We start from the raw sequence: 19,776 nt of genomic DNA on the forward strand, positions 1-19,776 counted from the left end.
TTCCTCTCAGATGGTTCACTAGTTGCTCTCAGATGGTTCACTTGTTCCTCTCAGATGGTTCACTAGTTGCTCTCAGATGGTTCACTAGTTCCTCTCAAATGCTTCATTTGTTCCTCTCAGATGGTTCACTAGTTGCTCTCAGATGGTTCACTAGTTGCTCTCAGATGGTTCACTAGTTCCTCTCAGATGGTTCACTAGTTCCTCTCAGATGGTTCACTAGTTGCTCTCAGATGGTTCACTTGTTCCTCTCAGATGGTTCACTAGTTGCTCTCAGATGGTTCACTAGTTGCTCTCAGATGGTTCACTAGTTCCTCTCAGATGGTTCACTAGTTCCTCTCAAATGCTTCATTTGTTCCTCTCAGATGGTCAGGAGTTTGAATGTAATCCATAACTACAGAAGAAGGAAAGAAGTATTAGGAGAAGGAGGAGGAGAGAGGAAGAGGGGGAAGGAAGATAGGGAGGAAGAGGGGGAGGAAGAGGAGGAGGAAGAGGGGGGGAGGAAGAAGAGGGGGAGGAAGAGGGGGATGAAGAGGGGGAAGGAAGAGGGGTGAGGAGGAGGAGCAACGTCACAGTGGTGAGACCAACACATAGTGGTCACCACGGATAACTGGGAGCCACTAACAAGGCCGTAATATAGGAGCGGCCAGGAGGAGGAGGTGATAAAGATGGAGGTAGCGAGGGGAACGATGAGAGGGAAGAGGAACACTCTGATAAAGTCCAGGGTAACAATAGGGAAGGGACAGTGCTGGCAGGAAGGCAGGTGCTGGGGTAACCTTACTGAGGTGTAGGCGTGACCTGCCCGGCCTGCCTGTCCCGACGGCCTGCTGGATGTCCCTGCCTACCTGCTGGACGTCCCTGCCTACCTGCTGGATGTCCCTGCCTACCTGCTGGATGTCCCTGCCTACCTGCTGGACGTCCCTGCCTACCTGCTGGACGTCCCTGCCTACCTGCTGGACGTCCCTGCCTACCTGCTGGATGTCCCTGCCTACCTGCTGGATGTCCCTGCCTACCTGCTGGATGTCCCTGCCTACCTGCTGGGTGTCCCTGCCTACCTGCTGGATGTCCCTGCCTACCTGCTGGATGTCCCTGCCTACCTGCTGGATGGACCTGCCTTCCTGCTGGATGTCCCTGCCTTCCTGCTGGATGTCCCTGCCTACCTGCTGGATGTCCCTGCCTACCTGCTGGATGTCCCTGCCTTCCTGCTGGATGTCCCTGCCTACCTGCTGGATGTCCCTGTCTACCTGCTGGATGTCCCTGCCTTCCTGCTGGATGTCCCTGCCTACCTGCTGGATGTCCCTGCCTACCTGCTGGGTGTCCCTGCCTACCTGCTGGACGTCCCTGCCTACCTGCTGGACGTCCCTGCCTACCTTCTGGATGTCCCTGCCTACCTGCTGGATGTCCCTGCCTACCTGCTGGATGTCCCTGCCTACCTGCTGGATGTCCCTGCCTACCTGCTGGATGTCCCTGCCTGCCTGCTGGATGTCCCTGCCTACCTGCTGGATGTCCCTGCCTACCTGCTGGATGTCCCTGCCTACCTGCTGGATGTCCCTGCCTACCTGCTGGACGTCCCTGCCTACCTGCTGGACGTCCCTGCCTACCTGCTGGATGTCCCTGCCTACCTGCTGGATGTCCCTGCCTACCTGCTGGATGTCCCTGCCTTCCTGCTGGATGTCCCTGCCTACCTGCTGGATGTCCCTGTCTATCTGCTGGATGTCCCTGCCTACCTGCTGGACGTCCCTGCCTACCTGCTGGATGTCCCTGCCTACCTGCTGGATGTCCCTGCCTATCTGCTGGATGTCCCTGCCTACCTGCTGGATGTCTCGACGGCCTACCTGCTGGATGTCCCTGCCTACCTGCTGGATGTCCCTGCCTACCTGCTGGATGTCCCTGCCTACCTGCTGGATGTCCCTGCCTTCCTGCTGGGTGTCCCTGCCTACCTGCTGGATGTCCCTGCCTTCCTGCTGGATGTCCCTGCTTACCTGCTGATGTCCCTGCCTTCCTGCTGGGTGTCCCTGCCTACCTGCTGGGTGTCCCTGCCTACCTGCTGGATGTCCCTGCCTACCTGCTGGATGTCCCTGCCTTCCTGCTGGGTGTCCCTGCTTACCTGCTGATGTCCCTGCCTTCCTGCTTGTCTCTCCATGTGTCCAGTCTCTAACTGACCAATGAGTAACACAATGAAGAACTGCAAATTAATGGTGTAACACTTGAATGGGTTGACCACTATCGGTACCTTGGCATCACTGTCGGCTCTAACAAGGGAAAGAAAGAGGAGCTCAATCAACTCATAGGAACATGCAAAAGTCGACTCAGGGCACTGAAAGCTATGACCTGGAATGGACATGGAGCCTTTATTGCCGTGCTTAAAATGATGTACACAGCCTATGTTCGCTCTGTCATAGACTATGCCGCACCAGTTCTGTGCACCTACTCCCAAAGCGATAAGAAAAGGCTTGAAAGCATTCAAAATGAAGCCATGACAATCATTCTTGGAGTTCCAAGAACTGCCAAAACGTCTAATCTACGAGAGGAGTTGTCCCTTCCCAGTGTTAAAAGCAGAATTCAGGAGCTGAATGCTAAGCTTGCAATTAGGATAGCCAGAGATCCCCATTACAATGATATTGCCAAGAAAAAACTGAGCTCTGTGCTACTTTCAGGGGGAAACAGGAGAAGCAAAAAATGGCATCACAGAGCAGTCTGCTACCTTGAAGAGCTTCACCTGCTTGAGCAAGCCCGTGAGCTCCTGCCTGTAGAGAGGTTACCTCCCTGGGAGGATGACTCATGCAAGATCATCATCAATGAAATGGCAACGAAAAAATCCAACATGTTACCACAAGAAATGAGGCACAAGTATCTCGAGGAAATTTATAAAGAAGCCGGAGATGAACTAGATCAAATCTACACTGACGGGTCATCTAATCCTATCAATGGCAGGGCTGGTGCAGCATACACGGTAATCAAGGATAATTCCTTCCAACGCAGAAATGAAGAAAAAGCACGTATTGAGAACTATGCCTCTTCAGCGCAAGCAGAGCTAACTGCCATTGTTATGGCGTTAAGGTTTCTTGAACGGAACACTAATGGTGCAGTGATTTGCACCTATTCAAAAGCAGCACTGCAAAGCCTAAGTAAAAATCGGGCAGAAAATCTTGCAATAGTCGCTGAAATCAAGAGAGCTGAGAGAGTACTTACCAATCAGGGAAGAGTCATCAAGTTTCTGTGGATCCCCTCCCATGTTGGAATATGTGGAAATGAACGAGCAGATGTGCTGGCTGCTGAAGGCGCTGAAGGAGACCATATTGAATACTTCATACCCAAGACTCAACTACAAATTAGAGGTATTATCAGGCAACATCACCGTGACAAGGTAACTGAGGAAAGGAGGATAGAAGCACAAACCAGTGAATCTGTACGATGGTACAACATGGTTGCAGCTGGCAATCCCAATCATTATGGCCGAGGAGGAGGACGACGAGGGAGAGAATCAGTAATAGCGAGAATCCGTCTTGGATACAAATATCCATGGAGATTTGGAATTGAAACAACAGTTGATCAGCGAAGTTGCAGAATCTGTGGTGAGAGTGATGGACACCGCCTTGACCACTATCTACGTGAATGTGAACACCTGAGAGACATTAGGAATAACTGTAGAATAATAAACCCCACATTGTTTGAGTTAGGAAAACACTATTTGTCAAATATTGATACTGTTCTTAAAAGATTTCCCCATTTTGCACCCGCAAGATAACGTAAGCTTTTAAGGGTTGATAGATGTTAATCTTCTTGTTTGAGGAGCTGTTCACTTGAGACAGTTAAGCAAGTCCCAGCTGTGTCAGGTTACAAGTGACAGGATGAACAACCCAGCGGGTTTTCTTCCTATTGGGGAGTGTTGTACATTCTGCTATGGCGGTTTGTTCACTCACAAGATGAGTGGCGCTGCCCAATAAACTCGCCCCTCGGGGCAAAATTAAAAAATTTACTATATCAATGACCAATGAGACAACAGGATTGATTCCTGGGCTGACCAATCAGCACCGGCAATTTTCTCCCACTTGCCGATAGTGAGTTAGTAATGATCAATGTGCTTCTTGTACTGTTGTTTGAGGTTTGGTGTTCACTGGGGTCGTGCGCCCCCTCGAGGGACTTGAAGTAGAGGGAGGTAGAAGTAGCCTAAACTACTCTAGCCCTCTGATATGTATTTTATTGTCTCAATAAACGTACTTGAACTTGAACTTGTTAGAGAGATATAGGTTCCTCTCTTCCCCCCCCCCGTCCCTCTCAACAACAGACTACCCCCGCGCCGCTCCCCCTTCTCCTGCCCGTCTCCCCTATCCCATATCACCCCCCCTTCCCATATACCTCCCCCCCCCTCCCAGGGGCCAGTTTACGCGGTAGTTCCCAACAATGTCGGAAGGCTATTAGCAATGTTCCAATTTTGATAGTAATTTGCATTGAATGCTAAGTCCTTCTCTCCCCCTCCCCGGTGGCTGGGGGGGGGGAAGGGAGAGACAAGGAGAGAGAGAGAGAGAGCATGAAAGGTAGAAGCAGTAGATGTAAATCAGGATAAATAAAAAAAAAACAATGCCAAATAGGAGAAGTGGTGCAGGACGTGGAGGAGAAGAGTGAGGCCTCACGGACTCTATCTTGATAAAAGAAAGAATAATACAAATCATGAATACAATTAAACAACAAAAAACATTTTTGCTTCAAGCAGTGCGGTAGGCCTAACGTTGTCATGGAGAGCCTCCTGCAGCCATGGCCGAGGGATCAACATTACCACGACACCACCTTAGTCTCCCGTAGCCTAAACTGCTCTCTCCTTGAACTTGAACTAATCGGCCTAGCCAACGCACTGACATAACCAACACACACTAAACAACTCGTGCCATCTAATGGTGGACAGGCCACCATGGTGGACAGGCCATCCTATGGTGGACAGGCCATCCTATGGTATACAGGCCACCCATGGTGGACAGGCCATCCTATGGTGGACAGGCCATCCTATGGTGGACAGGCCATCCTATGGTGGACAAGCCACCCATGGTGGACAGGCCACCCATGGTGGACAAGCCACCCATGGTGGACAGGCCATCCCATGGTATACAGGCCACCCATGGTGGACAAGCCACCCATGGTGGACAAGCCACCCATGGTGGACAAGCCACCCATGGTGGACAGGCCACCCATGGTGGACAGGCCATCCCATGGTGGACATCCTACTTGCTCCCAAAAACCATCCTTCCCAGAATTTCAAATCCTCCCCATCCTTCCCCCGACCGTCTCCAAGCCCGTTGGTCCTGGTCAGGACGCAGGGGAGAGCAGGGAAGGAGGGGGGAATAATGTAGAAAAAAGGAGAATCAAAGAATTAAGGAAATATAAATGGGTTGGGGCAGCTATAGGCGTGTTCAATTTGCATGAGGGAGCCACCCATTTATAAGTCGTATATTAAACTACCTTAAATCCCTCTCTTTGTTTACATTAGAGATTTTTTCTAAAGAAACCACTCGGCTTCCTTAGGACAGGTTCCGTCTAAAGTTAACTGAAGAGGCTTAAGTCTTAACTTAAAGTTACCTTAGGTAGCTGAGTGGTACTTAAAAACTTCCCTCTTTGTACTGTACTGGAGGTGGTGTACTGTACTGGAGATGGTGTACTGTACTGGTGGTGGTGTACTGTACTGGTGGTGGTGTACTGTACTGGAGATGGTGTACTGTACTGGTGGTGGTGTACTGTACTGGAGGTGGTGTACTGTACTGGTGGAGGAGTACTGTACTGGTGGTGGAGTACTGTACTGGTGGTGGAGTACTGTACTGGTGGTGGTGTACTGTACTGGTGGTGGTGTACTGTACTGGAGGTGGTGTACTGTACTGGTGGTGGTGTCTGTACTGGTGGTGGTGGTGTACTGTACTGGTGGTGGTCTACTGTACTGGAGGTGGTGTACTGTACTGGTGGTGGTGTACTGTACTGGTGGTGGTCTACTGTACTGGAGGTGGTGTACTGTACTGGTGGTGGTGTCTGTACTGGTGGTGGTGTCTGTACTGGTGGTAGTGTACTGTACTGGAGGTGGTGTACTGTACTGGTGGTGGTGTACTGTACTGGTGGTGGTGTACTGTACTGGTGGTGGTGTACTGTACTGGTGGTGGTGTACTGTACTGGTGGTGGTGTACTGTACTGGTGGTGGTGTACTGTACTGGTGGTGGTGTACTGTACTGGAGGTGGTGTACTGTACTGGTGGTGGTGTCTGTACTGGTTGTGGTGGTGTACTGTACTGGTGGAGGAGTACTGTACTGGTGGTGGTGTACTGTACTGGTGGTGGTGTACTGTACTGGTGGTGGTGTCTGTACTGGTGGTGGTGGTGTACTGTACTGGTGGTGGTCTACTGTACTGGAGGTGGTGTACTGTACTGGTGGTGGTGTACTGTACTGGTGGTGGTGTACTGTACTGGTGGTGGTGTACTGTACTGGTGGTGGTGTACTGTACTGGAGGTGGTGTACTGTACTGGTGGTGGTGTCTGTACTGGTTGTGGTGGTGTAGTGTACTGGTGGAGGAGTACTGTACTGGTGGTGGTGTACTGTACTGGAGGTGGTGTACTGTACTGGTGGTGGTGTCTGTACTGGTGGTGGTGGTGTACTGTACTGGTGGTGGTCTACTGTACTGGAGGTGGTGTACTGTACTGGTGGTGGTGTACTGTACTGGTGGTGGTCTACTGTACTGGAGGTGGTGTACTGTACTGGTGGTGGTGTCTGTACTGGTGGTGGTGTCTGTACTGGTGGTAGTGTACTGTACTGGAGGTGGTGTACTGTACTGGTGGTGGTGTACTGTACTGGTGGTGGTGTACTGTACTGGTGGTGGTGTACTGTACTGGTGGTGGTGTACTGTACTGGTGGTGGTGTACTGTACTGGTGGTGGTGTACTGTACTGGTGGTGGTGTACTGTACTGGAGGTGGTGTACTGTACTGGTGGTGGTGTCTGTACTGGTTGTGGTGGTGTACTGTACTGGTGGAGGAGTACTGTACTGGTGGTGGTGTACTGTACTGGTGGTGGTGTACTGTACTGGTGGTGGTGTACTGTACTGGTGGTGGTGTACTGTACTGGTGGTGGTGTCTGTACTGGTGGAGGTGGTGTACTGTACTGGTGGTGGTGTACTGTACTGGTGGTGGTGGTGTACTGTACTGGTGGTGGTGGTGTCTGTACTGGTGGTGGTGGTGTACTGTACTGGAGGTGGTGTACTGTACTGGTGGAGGAGTACTGTACTGGTGGTGGTGTACTGTACTGGTGGTGGTGTACTGTACTGGTGGTGGTGTACTGTACTGGTGGAGGAGTACTGTACTGGAGGTGGTGTACTGTACTGGTGGTGGTGTACTGTACTGGTGGTGGTGTACTGTACTGGTGGTGGTGTACTGTACTGGTGGTGGTGTACTGTACTGGTGGTGGTGTACTGTACTGGTGGTGGTGTACTGTACTGGTGGTGGTGTACTGTACTGGTGGTGGTGTACTGTACTGGAGGTGGTGTACTGTACTGGTGGTGGTGTACTGTACTGGTGGTGGTGTACTGTACTGGTGGTGGTGTACTGTACTGGTGGTGGTGTACTGTACTGGTGGTGGTGTACTGTACTGGTGGTGGTGTACTGTACTGGTGGTGGTGGTGTACTGGAGGTGGTGTACTGTACTGGTGGTGGTGTACTGTACTGGTGGTGGTGTACTGTACTGGTGGTGGTGTACTGTACTGGTGGTGGTGTACTGTACTGGTGGTGGTGGTGTACTGTACTGGTGGTGGTGTACTGTACTGGTGGTGGTGTACTGTACTGGTGGTGGTGTACTGTACTGGTGGTGGTGGTGTACTGTACTGGTGGTGGTGTACTGTACTGGTGGTGGTGTACTGTACTGGTGGTGGTGTACTGTACTGGTGGTGTGGTGTACTGTACTGGTGGTGGTGTACTGTACTGGTGGTGGTGTACTGTACTGGTGGTGGTGTACTGTACTGGTGGTGGTGTACTGTACTGGTGGTGGTGTACTGTACTGGTGGTGGTGAACTGGTGGTGGTGGTGTACTGTACTGGTGGTGGTGTACTGTACTGGTGGTGGTGTACTGTACTGGTGGTGGTGGTGTACTGTACTGGTGGTGGTGTACTGTACTGGTGGTGGTGTACTGTACTGGTGGTGGTGTCTGTACTGGTGGTGGTGTACTGTACTGGTGGTGGTGTACTGTACTGGTGGTGGTGTACTGTACTGGTGGTGGTGGTGTACTGTACTGGTGGTGGTGTCTGTACTGGTGGTGGTGTACTGTACTGGAGGTGGTGGTGTACTGTACTGGTGGTGGTGTACTGTACTGGTGGTGGTGTACTGTACTGGAGGTGGTGTATTGTACTGGTGGTGGTGTCTGTAATGGTTGTGGTGGTGTACTGTACTGGTGGTGGAGTACTGTACTGGTGGTGGTGTACTGTACTGGTGGTGGTGTACTGTACTGGAGGTGGTGTACTGTACTGGTGGTGGTGTCTGTAATGGTTGTGGTGGTGTACTGTACTGGTGGAGGAGTACTGTACTGGTGGTGGTGTACTGTACTGGTGGTGGTGTACTGTACTGGTGGTGGTGTCTGTACTGGTGGAGGTGGTGTACTGTACTGGTGGTGGTGTACTGTACTGGTAGTGGTGTACTGTACTGGTGGTGGTGTCTGTACTGGTGGTGGTGTACTGTACTGGTGGTGGTGTACTGTACTGGTGGTGGTGTACTGTACTGGTGGTGGTGTACTGTACTGGTGGTGGTGTACTGTACTGGTGGTGGTGTACTGTACTGGTGGTGGTGGTGTACTGGAGGTGGTGTACTGTACTGGTGGTGGTGTACTGTACTGGTGGTGGTGTACTGTACTGGTGGTGGTGTACTGTACTGGTGGTGGTGTACTGTACTGGTGGTGGTGTACTGTACTGGTGGTGGTGTACTGTACTGGTGGTGGTGTACTGTACTGGTGGTGGTGTACTGTACTGGTGGTGGTGGTGTACTGTACTGGTGGTGGTGGTGTACTGTACTGGTGGTGGTGTACTGTACTGGTGGTGGTGTACTGTACTGGTGGTGGTGTACTGTACTGGTGGTGGTGGTGTACTGTACTGGTGGAGGTGTACTGTACTGGTGGTGGTGTACTGTACTGGTGGTGGTGTACTGTACTGGTGGTGGTGTACTGGTGGTGGTGGTGTACTGTACTGGTGGTGGTGTACTGTACTGGTGGTGGTGTACTGTACTGGTGGTGGTGGTGTACTGTACTGGTGGTGGTGTACTGTACTGGTGGTGGTGTACTGTACTGGAGGTGGTGTACTGGTGGTGGTGGTGTACTGTACAGGTGGTGGTGTACTGTACTGGTGGTGGTGTACTGTACTGGTGGTGGTGTCTGTACTGGTGGTGGTGTACTGTACTGGTGGTGGTGTACTGTACTGGTGGTGGTGTACTGTACTGGTGGTGGTGGTGTACTGTACTGGTGGTGGTGTCTGTACTGGTGGTGGTGTACTGTACTGGAGGTGGTGGTGTACTGTACTGGTGGTGGTGTACTGTACTGGTGGTGGTGTACTGTACTGGTGGTGGTGGTGTACTGTACTGGTGGTGGTGGTGTACTGTACTGGTGGTGGTGTACTGTACTGGTGGTGGTGTACTGTACTGGTGGTGGTGTACTGTACTGGAGGTGGTGGTGTACTGTACTGGTGGTGGTGTACTGTACTGGTGGTGGTGTACTGTACTGGTGGTGGTGGTGTACTGTACTGGTGGTGGTGGTGTACTGTACTGGTGGTGGTGGTGTACTGTACTGGTGGTGGTGTACTGTACTGGTGGTGGTGTACTGTACTGGTGGTGGTGTACTGTACTGGTGGTGGTGTACTGTACTGGTGGTGGTGTACTGTATTGGTGGTGGTGTACTGTACTGGTGGTGGTGGTGTACTGTACTGGTGGTGGTGGTGTCTGTACTGGTGGTGGTGTACTGTACTGGTGGTGGTGTACTGTACTGGTGGTGGTGTACTGTACTGGTGGTGGTGTACTGTACTGGTGGTGGTGTACTGTACTGGTGGTGGTGTACTGTACTGGTGGTGGTGTACTGTACTGGTGGTGGTGTACTGTACTGGTGGTGGTGGTGTACTGTACTGGTGGTGGTGTACTGTACTGGTGGTGGTGGTGTACTGTACTGGTGGTGGTGGTGTACTGTACTGGTGGTGGTGTACTGTACTGGTGGTGGTGTACTGTACTGGTGGTGGTGTACTGTACTGGTGGTGGTGTACTGTACTGGTGGTGGTGTACTGTACTGGTGGTGGTGTACTGTACTGGTGGTGGTGTACTGTACTGGTGGTGGTGGTGTACTGTACTGGTGGTGGTGTACTGTACTGGTGGTGGTGTACTGTACTGGTGGTGGTGTACTGTACTGGTGGTGGTGTACTGTACTGGTGGTGGTGTACTGTACTGGTGGTGGTGTACTGTACTGGTGGTGGTGTACTGTACTGGTGGTGGTGGTGTACTGTACTGGTGGTGGTGTACTGTAATGGTGGTGGTGGTGTACTGTACTGGTGGTGGTGTACTGTACTGGTGGTGGTGTACTGTACTGGAGGTGGTGTACTGTACTGGAGGTGGTGTACTGTACAGGTGGTGGTGTACTGTACTTGGGGTGGTGTACTGAATGTACTACGCCATGAATTTTCCTCATAAGAAACCTTTAACTCCAAATCGGCCCCTTTTTCCCCAGAAAAAAAGGGCCTCTACAACGTCATCCACACTACTGGCGGGGACAGAGAGGGTCGTGGGCGGGGACAGGGTCGTGGGCGGAGACAGGGAGGGTCGTAGTCGGGGACAGGGAGGGTCGTAGTCGGGGACAGGGAGGGTCGTGGGTGGGGATAGGGTGGGTCGTGGGCGGGGACAGGGAGGGTCGTGGCAGGGGACAGGGAGGGTCGTGGGCGGGGACAGGGAGGGTCGTGGGCGGAGACATGGAGGGTGGTGGGCGGGGAAGGGAGGGTCGTGGGCGGGGACAGAGAGGGTCGTGGGCGGGGACAGGGAGCGTCGTGGGTGGGGGCAGAGAGGGTCGTGGGCGAGGACAGAGAGATTGGTGGGCTGGGACAGGGAGGGTCGTGGGCGGGGACAGGGAGGGTCGTGGGCGGGGACGGGAGGGTCGTGGGCGGGGACGGGAGGGTCGTGGGCGGAGACATGGAGGGTCGTGGGCGGGGACAGCGAGGGTCGTGGGCAGGGTCAGGGGGCGTCGTGGGCGGGGACAGGGAGGGTCGTGGGCGGGGACAGGGAGCGTCGTGGGCGGGGACAGGGAGGGTCGTGGGCGGGGACAGGGAGCGTCGTGGGCGGGGACAGGGAGGGTCGTGAGCGGGGGCAGAAAGGGTCGTGGGCGGGGACAGAGAAGGTCGTGGGCGGGGACAGCGAGGGTCGTGGGCGGGGACAGGGAGCGTCGTGGGCGGGGTCAGAGAGGGTCGTGAGCGGGGACAAGGAGCGTCGTGGGCGGGGACAGAGAGGGTCGTGCTCGGGGACAGGGAGGGTCGTGGGCGGGGACAGGGAGGGTCGTGGGCGGGGACAGGGAGGGTCGTGGGCGGAGACAGGGAGGGTCGTGGGCGGGGGAAGGGAGGGTCGTGGGCGGGGACAGGGAGGGTCGTGGGCGGAGACATGGAGGGTCGTGGGCGGGGACAGGGAGGGTCGTGGGCGGGGACAGGGAGGGTCGTGGGCGGGGACAGGGAGGGTCGTGGGCGGAGACAGGGAGGGTCGTAGTCGGGGACAGGGAGGGTCGTAGTCGGGGACAGGGAGGGTCGTGGGTGGGGATAGGGTGGGTCGTGGGCGGGGACAGGGAGGGTCGTGGGCGGGGACAGGGAGGGTCGTGGGCGGGGACAGGGAGGGTCGTGGGCGGGGACAGGGAGGGTCGTGGGCGGGGACATGGCGGGTCGTGGGCGGAGACAGGGGGGGTCGTGGGCGGAGACAGGGAGGGTCGTGGGCGGGGACAGGGAGGGTCGTGGGCGGGGACAGGGAGGGTCGTGGGCGGGGACAGGGAGGGTCTTGGGCGGGGACAGGGAGGGTCGTGGGCGTGGACAGGGAGGGTCGTGGGCGGAGACATGGAGGGTGGTGGGCGGGGGAAGGGAGGGTCGTGGGCGGGGACAGAGAGGGTCGTGGGCGGGGACAGAGAGCGTCGTGGGTGGGGGCAGAGAGGGTCGTGGGCGAGGACAGAGAGGGTGGTGGGCGGGGGAAGGGAGGGTCGTGGGCAGGGACAGAGAGGGTCGTGGGCGGGGACAGAGAGGGTCGTGGGCGGGGACAGGGAGCGTCGTGGGCGGGGACAGGGAGGGTCGTGGGCGGGGACAGGGAGGGTCGTGGACGGGGACAGAGAGGGTTGTGGGCGGGGACAGGGAGCGTCGTGGGCGGGGACAAAGAAGGTCGTGGGCGGGGACAGAGAGGGTCGTGGCCGGGGACAGGGAGGGTCGTGGGCGGGGACAGGTAATGTCGTGAGCGGGGACAGAGAGGGTTGTGGGCGGGGACAGGGAGCGTCGTGGGCGGGGACAAAGAAGGTCGTGGGCGGGGACAGGGAGGGTCGTGGGCGGGGACAGGTAATGTCGTGAGCGGGGACAGGGAGCGTCGTGGGCGGGGACAGAGAGGGTCGTGGGCGGGGACAGGGAGGGTCGTGGGAGGGGACAGGGAGGGTCGTGGGCGGGGACAGGGAGGGTCGTGGGCGGGGACAGGGAGGGTCGTGGGCGGGAACAGAGAGGGTTGTGGGCGGGGACAGCGAGGGTCGTGGGCAGGGACAGGGAGCGTCGTGGGCGGGGACAAGAAGGGTCGTGAGCGGGGACAGGGAGCGTCGTAGGCGGGGACAGGGAGCGTCGTGGGCGGGGACAGGGAGGGTCGTGGGCGGGGACAGGGAGCGTCGTGGGCGGGGACAGGGAGGGTCGTGAGCGGGGGCAGAAAGGGTCGTGGGCGGGGACAGAGAAGGTCGTGGGCGGGGACAGCGAGGGTCGTGGGCGGGGACAGGGGGCGTCGTGGGCGGGGTCAGAGAGGGTCGTGAACGGGGACAGGGAGCGTCGTGGGCGGGGACAGAGAGGGTCGTGCTCGGGGACAGGGAGGGTCGTGGGCGGGGACAGGGAGGGTCGTGGGCGGAGACATGGAGGGTCGTGGGCGGGGACAGGGAGGGTCGTGGGCGGGGACAGGGAGGGTCGTGGGCGGGGACAGGTAATGTCGTGGGCGGGGTCAGAGAGGGTCGTGGGCTGGGACAGCGAGGGTCGTGGGCGGGGACAGGGAGGGTCGTGGGCGGAGACAGGGAGGGTCGTAGTCGGGGACAGGGAGGGTCGTAGTCGGGGACAGGGAGGGTCGTGGGTGGGGATAGGGTGGGTCGTGGGCGGGGACAGGGAGGGTCGTGGGCGGGGACAGGAAAGGTCGTGGGCGGGGACATGGCGGGTCGTGGGCGGAGACAGGGAGGGTCGTGGGCGGAGACAGGGAGGGTCGTGGGCGGGGACAGGGAGGGTCGTGGGCGGGGCAGGGAGGGTCGTGGGCGGGGACAGGGAGGGTCTTGGGCGGGGACAGGGAGGGTCGTGGGCGGGGACAGGGAGCGTCGCGGGTGGGGGCAGAGAGGGTCGTGGGCGGGGACAGAGAGGGTCGTGGCGGGGACAGAGAGGGTCGTGGGCGGGGACAGGGAGGGTCGTGGGCGGAGACATGGAGGGTGGTGGGCGGGGGAAGGGAGGGTCGTGGGCGGGGACAGAGAGGGTCGTGGGCGGGGACAGGGAGCGTCGTGGGTGGGGGCAGAGAGGGTCGTGGGCGATGACAGAGAGGGTGGTGGGCGGGGGAAGGGAGGGTCGTGGGCAGGGACAGAGAGGGTCGTGGGCGGGGACAGAGAGGGTCCTGGGCGGGGACAGGGAGCGTCGTGGGCGGGGACAGGAAGGGTCGTGGGCGGGGACAGGGAGCGTCGTGGGCGGGGACAAAGAAGGTCGTGGGCGGGGACAGAGAGGGTCGTGGGCGGGGACAGGGAGGGTCGTGGGCGGGGACAGGTAATGTCGTGAGCGGGGACAGAGAGGGTTGTGGGCTGGGACAGGGAGCGTCGTGGGCGGGGACAGAGAGGGTCGTGGGCGGGGACAGGAAGGGTCGTGGGCGGGGACAGGGAGGGTCGTGGGCGGGGACAGGGAGGGTCGTGGGCGGGGACAGGGAGGGTCGTGGGCGGGAACAGAGAGGGTTGTGGGCGGGTACAGCGAGGGTCGTGGGCAGGGACAGGGAGCGTCGTGGGCTGGGACAGGAAGGGTCGTGAGCGGGGACAGGGAGCGTCGTAGGCGGGGACAGGGAGCGTCGTGGGCGGGGACAGGGAGGGTCGTGGGCGGGGACAGGGAGCGTCGTGGGCGGGGACAGGGAGGGTCGTGAGCGGGGGCAGAAAGGGTCGTGGGCGGGGACAGAGAAGGTCGTGGGCGGGGACAGCGAGGGTCGTGGGCGGGGACAGGGGGCGTCGTGGGCGGGGTCAGAGAGGGTCGTGAACGGGGACAGGGAGCGTCGTGGGCGGGGACAGAGAGGGTCGTGCTCGGGGACAGGGAGGGTCGTGGGCGGGGACAGGGAGGGTCGTGGGCGGGGACAGGGAGGGTCGTGGGCGGAGACAGGGAGGGTCGTGGGCGGGGGAAGGGAGGGTCGTGGGCGGGGACAGGGAGGGTCGTGGGCGGAGACATGGGGGGTCGTGGGCGGGGACAGGGAGGGTCGTGGGCGGGGACAGGGAGGGTCGTGGGCGGGGACAGGTAATGTCGTGGGCGGGGTCAGAGAGGGTCGTGGGCTGGGACAGCGAGGGTCGTGGGCGGGGACAGGGAGGGTCGTGGGCGGAGACAGGGAGGGTCGTAGTCGGGGACAGGGAGGGTCGTAGTCGGGGACAGGGAGGGTCGTGGGTGGGGATAGGGTGGGTCGTGGGCGGGGACAGGGAGGGTCGTGGGCGGGGACAGGAAAGGTCGTGGGCGGGGACATGGCGGGTCGTGGGCGGAGACAGGGAGGGTCGTGGGCGGAGACAGGGAGGGTCGTGGGCGGGGACAGGGAGGGTCGTGGGCGGGGACAGGGAGGGTCGTGGGCGGGGACAGGGAGGGTCTTGGGCGGGGACAGGGAGGGTCGTGGGCGGGGACAGGGAGCGTCGCGGGTGGGGGCAGAGAGGGTCGTGGGTGGGGACAGAGAGGGTCGTGGCGGGGACAGAGAGGGTCGTGGGCGGGGACAGGGAGGGTCGTGGGCGGAGACATGGAGGGTGGTGGGCGGGGGAAGGGAGGGTCGTGGGCGGGGACAGAGAGGGTCGTGGGCGGGGACAGGGAGCGTCGTGGGTGGGGGCAGAGAGGGTCGTGGGCGATGACAGAGAGGGTGGTGGGCGGGGGAAGGGAGGGTCGTGGGCAGGGACAGAGAGGGTCGTGGGCGGGGACAGAGAGGGTCCTGGGCGGGGACAGGGAGCGTCGTGGGCGGGGACAGGAAGGGTCGTGGGCGGGGACAGGGAGCGTCGTGGGCGGGGACAAAGAAGGTCATGGGCGGGGACAGAGAGGGTCGTGGGCGGGGACAGGGAGGGTCGTGGGCGGGGACAGGTAATGTCGTGAGCGGGGACAGAGAGGGTCGTGGGCGGGGACAGAGAGGGTCGTGGGCGGGGACAGAGAGGGTCGTGGGCGGGGACAAAGAAGGTCGTGGGCGGGGACAGAGAGGGTCGTGGGCGGGGACAGGGAGCGTCGTGGGCGGGGACAAAGAAGGTCGTGGGCGGGGACAGAGAGGGTTGTGGGCTGGGACAGGGAGCGTCGTGGGCGGGGACAGAGAGGGTCGTGGGCGGGGACAGGGAGCGTCGTGGGCGGGAACAGAGATGGTCGTGGGCGGGGACAGGAAGGGTCGTGGGCGGGGACAGGGAGGGTCGTGGGCGGAGACAGGGAGGGTCGTGGGCGGAGACAGGGAGGGTCGTGGGCGGGGACAGGGAGGGTCGTGGGCGGGGACAGGGAGGGTCGTGGGCGGGGACAGGGAGGGTCGTGGGCGGGGACAGGGAGGGTCGTGGGCGGGGACAGGGAGCGTCGTGGGTGGGGGCAGAGAGGGTCGTGGGTGGGGACAGAGAGGGTCGTGGCGGGGACAGAGAGGGTCGTGGGCGGGGACAGGGAGGGTCGTAGGCGGAGACATGGAGGGTCGTGGGCGGGGACAGGGAGGGTCGTGGGCGGGGACAGGATGGGTCGTGGGCGGGGACAGGGAGGGTCGTGGACGGGGACAGAGAGGGTTGTGGGCGGGGACAGGGAGCGTCGTGGGCGGGGACAGGGAGCGTCGTGGGCGGGGACAGAGAGGGTCGTGGGCGGGGACAGGATGGGTCGTGGGCGGGGACAGGGAGGGTCGTGGACGGGGACAGAGAGGGTTGTGGGCGGGGACAGGGAGGGTTGTGGGTGGGGACAGAGAGGGTTGTGGGCTGGGACAGGGAGCGTCGTGGGCGGGGACAGAGAGGGTCGTGGGCGGGGACAGGGAGCGTCGTGGGCGGAAACAGAGATGGTCGTGGGCGGGGACAGGAAGGGTCGTGGGCGGGGACAGGGAGGGTCGTGGGCGGGGACAGGGAGGGTCGTGGGCGGGAACAGAGAGGGTTGTGGGCGGGGACAGCGAGGGTCGTGGGCAGGGACAGGGAGCGTCGTGGGCGGGGACAGGAAGGGTCGTGAGCGGGAACAGGGAACGTCGTGGGCGGGGACAGGGAGCGTCGTGGGCGGGGACAGGGAGGGTCGTGGGCGGGGACAGGGAGCGTCGTAAGCGGGGACAGGGAGGGTCGTGAGCGGGGGCAGAAAGGGTCGTGGGCGGGGACAGAGAAGGTCGTGGGCGGGGACAGCGAGGGTCGTGGGCGGGGACAGGGAGCGTCGTGGGCGGTGTCAGAGAGGGTCGTGCTCGGGGACAGGGAGCGTCGTGGGCGGGGACAGAGAAGGTCGTGGGCGGGGACAGCGAGGGTCGTGAGCGGGGACAGGGAGCGTCGTGGGCGGGGACAGAGAGGGTCGTGCTCGGGGACAGGGAGCGTCGTGGGCGTGGGCAGGGAGGGTCGTGGGCGGGGGCAGGGAGGGTCGTGGGCGGGGGCAGGGAGGTTCGTGGGCGGGGCAGGGAGGGTCGTTGGCGGGGGCAGGGAGGGGCGTAGGCGGCGACAGGGAGGGTTGTGGGCGGGGACAGAGAGGGTCGTGGGCGGGGACAGAGAGGGTCGTGGGCGGGGGCAGGGAGGGTCGTAGGCGGCGACAGGGAGGGTCGTGGGCGGGGACAGGGAGGGTCGTGGTAGGGTCGTGGTAGGGGGCAGGTAATGTCGTGGGGGGGGACAGGCAGGGTCGTGAGCGGGGGCAGGTAATGTCGTGGGCGGGGGCAGGAAGGGTCGTGGTCGGGGGGCTGGGAGGGTCTTGGGCCGGAGCTTGGAGCTGGGTCGTGGGTGGGGGCAGGGAGGATCGTGTGCGCGGGCAAGGAGGGTCGTTGGCAGCGGGCAGGGAGGGTCGTGGGCGGGGGGGTGTGTTGGTCGCTTGGAGGGGCAGGGAGGATCTTGGGCGGGGTGTGCGTGGGTCGTTAGGAGGGGCAGGGAGGATCTTGGGCGCGGGCATGGAGGGTCGTGGGCGGGGGCAGGGAGGGTCATGGGCGGGGGCAGGGAGGTTTGTGGGCTGGGGGTGGGTTGGTCGTTATGGGGGACAGAGATGGTCGTGGTGACGCTTGTGACCTGGAGTCTCACTGTTCATATATGGCATCACTAACTTAGATCATTACTAGATCTTATTTAGAAATAAGATCGTATTGGTATGTAACTACTAGTCGTGCATAATGAAATGAACACTACTTATATACTTGGTGTATTTCTTTCAGCGTCTGCTCATACGTCTGTTTAACTGCTAACATATCTGCTTCATGCTGACGGTGAATCTCTTCTAACTCAAGTTCCCGAGTATGCTGTAGCTCCGAATCTATTTGCGCTGTCAGTGTCACCGTGAAGATCGTGGTGAGTATAGTGACCTGAACAGTAACCCACGATCACCAGCCAGGACTGAGAGCAGTGTAGTGGGCGAGGCTCACTCACCTGGTGACATAAATACCACCACTCGTCTAGCTCGTGTGCTTGATATATCGCAGCTAGAACCCGCGGAAATTTACATCCTATTAAAAACTGTGTTCCCCAAATCCTTAAAAACAAATGTCAGAGAGTTCATTAGTAACAGTGTCATTGACAAAGATACGAGAGACTGTATTGCAGGTGTATTGCCTTGCAGCCAGCTGCATCACAGACCTTAGAGGGACACCTGGAGTGATACAACACAGAGCAAAGGGACAGAAAATTACACTAACACACATAAAAGCTTTAGGGGACTAATAATTAAATATAAACAATGGAACCCTGCACAAACTCCCCCAATACAACGGTGCTTCGTATCCTCAGTTGGAACATAGCATCACTCAGGAAAAGACTTCCTGATCTCCTCCACAAAGTGACGACCAAGCCCATTGATGTCTGTCTTCAGGAGTGCAGAGTTCCTACCAGGTCTCCACCCCCTAAATTACCCTCCTTTGCTGTCTATAACCTACAATCCAGTCACTCTTGTATTTTGTATGTTAAGAAATCCCTTCCTCACCAGCCACTCCTAGCTAAGTCAACCGAAGGGCTTCAGTATCATGGTGTGAGGATCTACGTGGGGAACTCTGCCCTCAATATCTTTAACCTGTATGCCCCTAGTGATAAGTTTAATTATGCTGACCTTTCTGTCTGTATTCAGACTGAGCCTACTATCATTATTGGTGATTATAACGCTAGGCATAGGAATATTGGTAATTCGCAGTTCAGTAATCGTAACGGCAACCAACTGTTGTCACTATTAGGTAGTCACGATGATGCACAGATTGTGGGTGACTTTGAACCGACGCATATCTACGAAGGTATTCTTGATCTATGTTTCGGTGTCAACGTCTCCCACACCGTGTGCGCCTCGTCAATAGTGCCAGTTATGGCGTCTGATCATCTGGCCATATTAGCCACTGTAAGTATTGGCAGCTCTATCCTCCCCGGCGGAGTGTTCAAGCGGAAGAGGCTGGCTGTGCCCATCGATCAACGAGACAATTTTGTTGCTCATGTGTCAGAATGGTGCAGTTCATCTGAGCCTTCATCAGTTGAAGATTTTAACAGTGAGCTCACAGGTACTATCGAGCAGTTTATAGAATCACTTGATCCATCGTCCAGGCCACGTTACCCAAATTACACTGGTCATAGCACTTACGCTTATTATAATGATTCTAAATTGCATGCACTAAAACGCACTGCCAGAAGAATTGGACTAGCTTATAGAAGAACCCGCACTGCTGAAATGCTTAGGCTCTTTCAAACGGCTCTGGCTGAGGCCAGGGAACGTATGGTGGAGCTGAGGCAGACAGACTGGAAAACTTTTGTCAGTGCTCTCAATTCTCAGACGCCTCTAAGTCGGGCATGGAAGGATATCAACAAGATCAAAGGGGAAAATGCTGCAGAGATCTCGTACCCTAATCCTCTGCACAGAGCAAATGAGCTTGTTGATGCTTGGGCCACGACTTCCAGCTTTGACAGTCTTCCTCTACCCTCACAGAATGAATTAAATAATAGATATACTGATAGGGCAAGGCTCCTTGACTTCATGCGTCATCAAGAGGATGACTGTGACATGTTTTTTACTGAATACGAACTAGACTCTGCTCTACATAAAGGCAAAGTTACATCACCCGGGGAGGATGGAGGATAAGAAGCTATCTATCCAACAGGAAGTCATCTGTACTGTTCCAAGGGCATAGGAGTGTAACGAGAGATTTTGAACTTGGCACTCTGCAGGGAGGTGTCCTCAGTCCTACTCTGTTCAAT

General features: G+C 58.3%; 1 protein-coding gene across 1 annotated transcript; it reads right to left on the bottom strand.

Annotated features, from left to right (window-relative positions):
- Positions 1 to 617: 617 nt before the first annotated feature.
- LOC138370135 (suprabasin-like) lies at positions 618 to 2,140 on the bottom strand. The gene is made up of 2 exons (XM_069334125.1): positions 2,105 to 2,140; positions 618 to 1,958 (listed from the first exon to the last, which is right to left on the bottom strand). The coding sequence occupies exons 1-2, from the start codon at positions 2,138 to 2,140 to the stop codon at positions 618 to 620; spliced, it is 1,377 nt and encodes a 458-aa protein (XP_069190226.1).
- Between the last annotated feature and the right edge of the window lie 17,636 nt (positions 2,141 to 19,776).

Source organism: Procambarus clarkii, chromosome 31 (genome assembly GCF_040958095.1).
Source record: "Procambarus clarkii isolate CNS0578487 chromosome 31, FALCON_Pclarkii_2.0, whole genome shotgun sequence".
Classification (NCBI taxonomy): Eukaryota; Metazoa; Arthropoda; class Malacostraca; order Decapoda; family Cambaridae; genus Procambarus; species Procambarus clarkii.

Coding starts and splice junctions, on each gene's coding strand:
- LOC138370135 (XM_069334125.1), bottom strand. CDS start 2,140: ATGGAGAGACAAGCAGGAAGGCAGGGACATCAGCAG. Junction 1,959..2,104: donor GAAGGCAGGGACATCAGCAG/GTAAGCAGGGAC, acceptor GACATCCAGCAG/GAAGGCAGGGACATCCAGCA.